Source organism: Leguminivora glycinivorella, chromosome 27 (assembly GCF_023078275.1).
Source record: "Leguminivora glycinivorella isolate SPB_JAAS2020 chromosome 27, LegGlyc_1.1, whole genome shotgun sequence".
Lineage (NCBI taxonomy): Eukaryota > Metazoa > Arthropoda > Insecta > Lepidoptera > Tortricidae > Leguminivora > Leguminivora glycinivorella.
In genome coordinates, this window is record NC_062997.1 from 4284373 (window position 1) to 4293556 (window position 9184).

The 9184-nt window shown below is 37.9% G+C and overlaps 1 protein-coding gene across 1 annotated transcript in view; it reads left to right on the forward strand.

Annotated features, from left to right (window-relative positions):
• LOC125240231 (fibroin heavy chain-like) overlaps positions 1–3936 on the forward strand; it is an 86048-nt gene extending 82112 nt beyond the window's left edge. The window contains 4 exon segments of the mRNA XM_048148057.1: positions 122–285; positions 1169–1247; positions 1697–1879; positions 2151–3936. Of these exon segments, the coding sequence (XP_048004014.1) occupies positions 122–285; positions 1169–1247; positions 1697–1879; positions 2151–2599 (875 nt within the window). The 3' untranslated portion in view covers positions 2600–3936.
• Positions 3937–9184: the final 5248 nt, after the last annotated feature.

Consider the following 9184-nt stretch of genomic DNA (forward strand, 5'->3'; position numbering starts at 1 on the left):
CAGGCGTCCATAGGTTACGGTGACCGCTTTCCATCAAGCGGACCGTATGCTTGTTTGCCACCGACGTAGTATTAAAAAAAATTGACTTCCAACTCATTTATTTAAACTGTTCCTCTTCCAGCTCATCTCCTGGGCTCCATCATGCACAGCATCAACGTCTCCCTCATCAACCCTGGAGAATGCCAGGCCAAGATCGCCCAGGACTATCCCCACCTGCTGGAGCAATACGACCAGGACAGCTGCGCCTGTGGACAACCTACCAACCCCATTTCCAACATCTGCAGGGTAAGTCTGGACACAAAATGACAAGTTGACAACACTAATTCAGTTAGTCAACCCTGGAGACAAGCACAGAAAAACCCTAGTCTTCTGGAGAAATACCAGGACAGCTGTGTCTGTAACATCTGCAGGCTAAGTATGGACACAACATGACCACACCAGTTGAGTTAGTTAACACTGGTGACAAGCACAGAATACTCTTAAGTTCTGAAAAGATACCAGCACAGCTGTGGCTGAGGACAGCCTATCTATCCTGTTACTCATCTGCAGGGTAAGTCTGGACACAAGTGACCCAACATGACAAAATCAATTGACTTGGTTAAACCTGGAGGCAACAGACCAACTGTTTTCTGGATAAATATGACCTGGAGAGCTGTGTCTGTATACAGTCTGCAAATCCTGTCAACAAAATCTGCAGGGTATATCAACATACCATAAAGACATACCAAGACCATATGTAACTGTGGAAAACAAAGGAACTGTTACCAGATCACTTCGATTATCTTGTCAATTCTCTAGATTACATCACAATGAAAAAGAATCTATATCTACTAGTCTTTGTGGTAGAATACCACCTTTATCATAATTTTAACCACCTGAGTTACATTAACATATTGAACATATTAATATGGACATAATTTAACCCGATTCTGTGCTAGTCTCACCCAGAGATACCCCGCGATTTCATCCACCCAGTGAGTCAACAGACGCGATTCTTTTCATCCAAAAGCGGCTATACCAATCTCTCAAAATTTTGCCCACCTGCCATGTCTCTGCCGGGCAAATATATCCAATTCTTAAGCTTAGTAATGAAGTCAACCCACGTCTCGCACCGCCAACTTTCCATTCCGTCTTGATAACTTTGATACTCAAGCTTTGTTCGTTACAGGTTGACACCGGATCTGCCCTGGCTTGCACTACTGATAACGTTCACTGGGTCTTCAGAGGCGTCTACTCTTGGGAATCAGGTTAGTACAACCTACATACTCATAAAGTCTGTCAAGCCATTTCGTCACTAAAAAAAAGCGGCTTAAACATTCATTTGAATTTTGCGCCTTTGTCTACTGACAAACTTGTTTGACCGACTATACATACAAATCGTATTAATTATTCTAGAGAATATCGGAAAGGATATATCAATCTGCTTCAGTGAATAGTAATAATATGAGCTAGATACGACGGTTCGTCTCTTTTAGGAACTTAAAAATTGGTCCTAAACAAACTTTCGACAAAAATAATGTAGAAATAACATTTCACTTACGTAGTCGTAAAAGACAGTGCGATATCGTCAATGCTTGTCGAAATTGCACTTATCTTTCGCGATATTCCTAGGAATTTCAGGTTCTTAAGGGTTTTTACAACCGACCGCTGACTATCCTACAGAAATCAATAATCTGACCTAATATTTTATTCACAGGCTGCCAACCAGGCAACCAGCTGGCCGGCTTCTACAAATTCGACCTTGAGTGGTACGAGTGGGCCATCGGACTACTCGAGAGCGCTCGCTTCGCTCAGTTTTCCAGCTCCAGTGGTTCCAGCTCAAGCCAGAGGTTCACTAGTGGAGTGAAGGGAGGCGCTGGATCCGGTGCTGGTATTAAAGGTAATTTTTCTTCTACATCTAGAATTTCCAGCTGTACTTTATCATAGACTAAAGACCTGGAACGGTAAGTTTAGCTCATCAGATTCGCTCAGATCTCCAGCTCAAGCCAGAGGTTCACTAGTGGAGTGAAGGGAGGTGCTGGATCCGGTACATTTAATTAGTATCGATGTATTCTAAACTTTGTCCGAGGCATCGTACCAAGGATGCTTACCGCGTTTCCTCGCTGTATGGCTAGGTTCAGCCGTATTAATAAACTAAATCCATTTTTCAGGAGGATTCGGCGGAAGCATCGGCGGTTTCGGCGGTCAAGTCGGTTTCGGCACCGGCCAATTCGGCCAATTCTCGTCCAAGATCACCCAAGCCTCCTCCAACGAAGGCAAAGGCGCCTACAGCGGCGAAGTCACTGGCCCCGTCAGCAATAGCTTCAGCGCGACCTATTCAGAGAAAAAAGTCTTCCAATCCGAACCCAAATTTATTACCTACACTACCAAACCAGAGATCGTCACCTTCACGACCAAACCAGAGTATTTCACCTTCACAACCAAACCTAAGATTGTCACTTACACGACTAAACCACAGATTATCACTTATGAAACTTCTGGGAGCGGCACTAACCCCCAATATGTAGCGCCTGGAGTCACTTACAACCCGACTTTCTCGGAGCTTGTTGGTCAGCATAAGCATAATGCTGCGTGCAAATGCTTGGATGGTAAGAAGTAAAGCGTAGTATTGTCGATTTCTAGAAAGTCTTGATTAAAAAGCGAAGAAGGATGAATGTTTTGAGAAAATATTTCATTCGCAATGATGCGGCTTTTCGATTTTACAGTTTTAAAAGTTATTATAATTAATGCTGCCGAGCTCAAAATATCGAGTGTTTGAAAACTGTAAAGAAGAATTTTTAGAAATCTTTTAGGGCATCTATTACTAGAGATAAAATCAATTTCAAATAAGTTATTTCCTATAATCAAATTAGTTACCATAAATATGGAATCAGTAATAGATGCTCTGGTAGGAAGATCTATGGATCTCCTATTTTATAACGGTCTAAAGTGCTAGAAAAAAAAATCGCAACTTATTGACAAAAATATTCAATATTTACATATAAAAATTACTTAGAAGTCACTTCTAGCACTTTAGTTCAAAGTAACTCAATGTTTTTTTTTAATTCACTTTTAAAATATTTTAAAATAAAATATGGTCGTGCCATAACCATCTTCAAGACAGTACAAAATATGAAATCGGTCTTTTAATTTTATTGTAATAATATTTGATTTATCTGTAAATAGATAGGTTATATTTAATGCAAACTTATCATATAGAGCTTAACCTGACTTTAACCTATCCGACTTAGTTAATACTGACAAATATTATCCTACATTTATATAAATTCACGAAAAAAATATTCAATCTCTTATGTATATCATCTTCGTCTGTCAATGAAAAGAAAATTGTAGTAAGTATGTATGGAATGAAGACTTACTACGTTTTAACTTTGAGGAACAGCGTGAGATACGAGATTTTTTAAAAGTAGTGACGAATGTTTTTGGGTGAATCCACGTAAAAGTAACGCGAGTTACGACTTCATGGCTTGTTTATTTGAACTGCCGCTACAAATGAAAGGATATGCCATCGTGAATAAATGGAACATGCCATAAAATCGTGACTCGTGTTACTCTTGCCGCGGATTCACCCTTTAGTCAAAAAGTTGTTTATGATCTTTTAGTATCTTTAAAAAAATCGGATAGAGTAAAAAGGGAACGTTGGCGCTTTTATAAAAATTTTTAAATGCATAAAATGTGTTTTATTTAAACTGCCACTTTAAAGCCGAAAATTGCACATTTATTTCTAAGACAAAATGAAAGGTTAGATATTTGACATTTTTGGGAATCCCAAAAAAGTCGATTATCTAATCTGTTTCATACAAATTATTATATTTTTTTATAATAATTCGCAGTAATTATAAGTATTTAGTCAATATACGTATATTATTGATGTATACATTTTCTAATTGTTATAATTAGGATTAAATAATTGAAATAAAATGGAGGTACTTTCAATTTTAGTAGTTTAATTTTCATCATCCATTCCCAATTATAAAATATATTTTATGAAGTTTTTAGGATAAATACCTAATGGTTTTGTACATTTTACATAATATATTATTAGTAATTAAAAAAAAACTTAAAAGAAAAATGTCAGAATAATGAAAATGCATACTTAAGTAGTACAGCTTGGTACAGCTAGCGGCAACGCCATCTGTCGGTGAGTAGTCACAGTAGGTAGTAACCGTTAGCCCCAATATGTTGTGCGAAAGTCATTTCTGCGCCGCGAAAGGTAGTCTGGCTCTGTCGCGCCAATACGCAAGAGCGATAGAGATAGATATGTACGAGCGTTTCGTTTCGTGAGCGTTTGTGCCATTCAACTACATACCCTGGCCCCGTAGCCGAATGGCATTTCTGCGACGCGAAACGTAGTCTGGCTCTGTCGCGCCAATACACAAGAGCGATAGAGATAGCTACGAAAGAGATATTATCGTGAGCGTTTCGTGAGCATTTGTACATTCGGCTACGCACACAGGCTTCAGTTAATATCGGAACACCCCCCTACTGTCAAAATGTAAGAGTGCGCAGTAGCATAGATTAAATCAAAGAGGATCGAGTTTTATAGAATGTTACTGTCAAAGTAAAATGTGTAATCACAGTGCAAAGACCGCCATCTCTTGACACAAGCTTAGTACTTTTGAACCTCAGTTTCGACAATTTGACTAGTTAGCTTGATATGTGTTAAAATTTGACATTAATATTAGCACCATCTAGCTGAGCGTTCATCAAAGGTATAACGCTATCTAGGCCACCGTACCTTTTTCTCTAGGGCTTTGAGACTATAGCTAGGAACATACTACGCGGACGTCCGTCGTAAATCGACCGCGACCGCGACCGATGTGTGCACGGAACAAAACATCCAGCGAGCCAGATTTCGATCGGACGTCCATGCGCTCAAGGCCACGTCCACGTCCGTCGACCGATAGTTTGCACGGTTATGTGTATTTCCATTGTCCAGATTCCCGTCCGCGGTCGATTCACGACGGACGTCCGCGTAGTGTGTTCTTAGCTTATCCGTCTATACGGAGTTACATATGTCTTTGATTAAATTATAAGATCATACCATACCATACGTTAAAATGCGACCGCCTAAGAATGCGTATACACTACACCACACATAGATGGCGCCACAAAAGAGTCTTGTATCATTTTAATGTAATTATGGGATGGTATGATCTTAAGACGATACGGTAGGGGTCAATTCTCCATACAAACGCTCTCGACTATTTCCTCCCTGGTTTTTGAAGATAGAGCAATGATTTTTTCAACACAGATTGTTATTATTTTTATCTGTGTCGGACCGTTTTGATTTTATTGATATTCTGCTTTTTAAAGACTCTAGAGCCAATCAAAAATTTCCAAAAACGGCCTTTTTCATTATGGCGCAAAAAAGGTGTGATACTCAAGATTGGTAACAATTAACCAAAAAATCTAAACGGTCCGACATAGATTATTTCATTGTTATTCAGATTCTCAAATTTTGTTCCGATTGATTAAGTTTTGAAGGAGGAAAGAGTCGAGAGCGGAACCTAGATTTTAAAGATTTTTTTGAAATATCTTTTGACTGAGTTGTTCTTAATGGACAATTTTTTTTTCGATAAATCTAGTTAATAACACTTTTATATTTAACTAAAATTCCCAAGTTGAAAGGGGGGCTCCTTTCCATTTTAGCATTTTCGCTACCGTATCCTCTTAATGTTTAATTTGTCTTCTTGAGCTTACCGTGGGCCTCAGTCAATCTGTGTAAGAATGTCCTTATAATATTTATTTATTTATTTATTTATTTAATCTATGGTAGTATAGCGAGTGACAAAAAAAAAAAACACGTCTTTGTGTTTTAAATAATATTTATTTAATAATTTTTCAATAGCTAAGATTACAATTCCCTATACTATTCTATATTTATATCACAAAACTTAAGTACTTTGTATAATAAATACAGTCGATTTTTAGTCAATGAAAAATTAAATTTCGCAAAAAACCTCACTGGGGAAACCATAGCAATAAGTTTTATGCAAAATTTTACCTTTCACTTTTTACATAGTACTTAATTAAATAAATGTATATACTAACATTGCCTCGATTTCATGGGTAACTACAAGAAAATATGATTTTTTTCAATCTAAATGCTGCCTAAAACATTCTTTTTAACTATATACATTTTCAAACATACCTAAATTACAAAATTTCATGAGATACTAACATTTTAAGTATATTAAAACGGGTAATTTTTAACTTTGCTTATATAGCTCTATACCGAGGAGATTTATTGGTATTTTTCGTAGCACCACAGGCCCCTACGACGCGAAACGAAAACGAAACACCGCGAAAGGTAGTCTGGCTCTGTCGCGCCAATTGACTGAACTAGCATGACAAATACGAACGTTTCCGGAAAAATACGATGGAAACCCTTTTAGCACTACATCTGTAGATGGACTAGGTAACCGATTTAATATATTTAAATTGACAAAATGCTTCACAAATATAGCTAACAAAGATCTAAAAAAAATCTCAAACAATGTTTAGATCATTATGAGAACAAGTCCGGGTAGTTATTTCTGAGGCCTGAACTATGATAATAATAGAATTAGGCCCGACATTGTAAAGGGAATGTATATTTTTGGGTCTATTTTGTAATGAGGAAGCACACTCAAGTTATGACAGATGGCGCCACCTTATTAGTCCATTGCACAGATAAAGAATTTCATACGTGAGACCGACCTAATTTTTTTTTCTCTCTCTCACATATGAATGACAGTGACATGCACTTGCACAGGCGCCGGCTGGCGAGTGACTTCATTAGTCGATAACTGGTGCGACAATGAGTGGTGCAAGTTGATTGGTCGTTAACTCGTTCGGTATGCAGCATACGGGGAGTCCCGCAAGCGAGATAACAACCAATGAAAGTTACTATTGCTATATAATTGCCCGTGTGGTGACGGGTTACGAATTTCACCACCCCCTTTCTTCCCGTGGGTGTCGTAGAAGGCGACTGTGGGATATGGGTTAAATTGTGGCGTAGGCGAGAGGCTGGCAACCTGTCACTGCAATGACACAGTTTCGTTTTCTGTCAACCCCTTATTTGCCAAGAGTGGCACTGAAACTTGAGTAGTTTGATGTGTTCCGCCTACCCCTTCATGGGATACAGGCGTGATTGTATGTATGTATGTATTGCTATATAATTTAACCGAATGCGGGCCCTGTGGCATGCGTTACAGAAGTCTCTCGTACCCCGACTGCGGATCCTATCGACTAATGAAAAACGTTTCGGGGAAATTAAATAGTAATAGTAACTTTCATTGGTTGTTATCTCGCCTGCGGGGAGTCCCCGTATACTGCGTAACGACCAATTAAATTGCACTACTTTCATTTTTTTTATGGGATAGGAGGCAAACGAGCAGACAGGTCGCCTGATGGTAAGCGATCACCGCCGCCCATGGACACCCGAAACACCAGAGGTGTTGGAGGTGCGTTGCCGGCTTTTAAGATGGGTGTACGCTCTTTTCTTGATTGGATGTTATCTCGTCTGCGGGGATTCCCCGTATGCCGTATACCGAACGACCTGTAATTTTTATGGTAAAAACCGACTTTGGCCTAATTTTTTTTAACCTATTTCCTGGGTTCGAGTTTTGAAGATTTTTTTTTATACTAGGTCGGTGGCAAACAAGCATACGGTCCGCCTGATGGAAAGTGGTCACCGTAACCTATGGACGCCCGCAACTCAAAGAGTGTCGCATGCGCGTTGCCACCCCATTAGAAACTTGTACACTCCCCTTTGCTGTGTGTGCACAGCAAAAAGGAGTGCACATTGCACAAGTTCAAAGGAGGGTTTGGGTTGCCGACGACTCAAAGGACAATAGACGGAACAAATGTAATAAAGTCAAGCAAACGTTGAAACATACAGGTTTTTATAGCAACACCAAGGCACTCGTTATTTAGTTACTAGTAAAAAGGTCTAAGGTGCCATAATTTTAAGATATGCGTGCCATAATCACATCAATGAAAGTTATATTATAAATTTAATTTTAATGTCAAAAATGAAAATAGGACTCTCTAAAGGCCATTTTTTTAAAGTTGTCCACCCACTTTTTTGTAACATGGGTATTTTTTATGCGATTCATACTCAGAATCGCGAGGTCTTTCGATCCTGATAGGAGAAAAAAAATGTCCCAAGATTTCCATAAATTTTTCAAACTTTCCATTCCGTTACCGCCATACAAAATGTACTAAAAATGGTAACGGAATGGGAGAAAAACCTTGGGACACATTTTTTTCTCCTATTAGGATTGAAAGAGCTCGCGATTCTGAGTGGAAACCACATAAAAAATTCCCAAAATAAAAAAAAGGTGGACAACTTTGAAAAAAAAAATGGCCCAATTAACAAAATGATAATAAGATTCTCTAATTTTCATGAACACACAACTATGGAACAAATCAAATTATTTTAACAAATATTTTGATTTGTGTTTTTTATGTAGTCACACTACTGTATATAAAGGGCCTGGCCGGACTGCCATGGTAAAATCGCCCCTGGCTAAATATGAAATATTGATATGCAGGATTATTCGTATTGTTACTACATGTACTACTACTGGATATTATGCCTGAAACTGTTTCCGTTTACGAAAAAAATTAAAAAAAAAGAAATTTTGTTTTTTATTTTTTTCTTTAAAACCGCGTATCCGATTGACTTGTTCTTTGGATATTTTATAGATATTTTAGGGATACATCAATTTAAAAAAAATTAACTTCCTGACTTTTTGTTAAGTACATTTTTTTTTAATTTATGTTTTAAATTTTTTTTTTTTACCACATACGAGTTAGCGACACCTACTATATTTTCATATAATAATCGCCATTTTATACTCTATTACATATATTTTTATCAAAAATATTAGTTTGGATCAACAATGTCAAAATAAGTTATTTATATATTACTAGTATTACCCTTTAGTACGTTGCTCCTGGAAAGTGATGTATGAAAATTTTGGCATAATTAATGGAAGATTTTTTTTTAATTGGGATATGTAGATTATAGGCCGAAGTTATTTTTCATCAACCCTCCCCACCCCTCCCCCTCTGCGTCACCCCTCTACCCCCCTTAAACAGACGAAAATGCGATTTTTCTCGATTTCGGACAAAACCGATGAAGATACAGAAAAAGCGTGTAGAAACGAAGTAATCCTTAATGAATTTACTACAA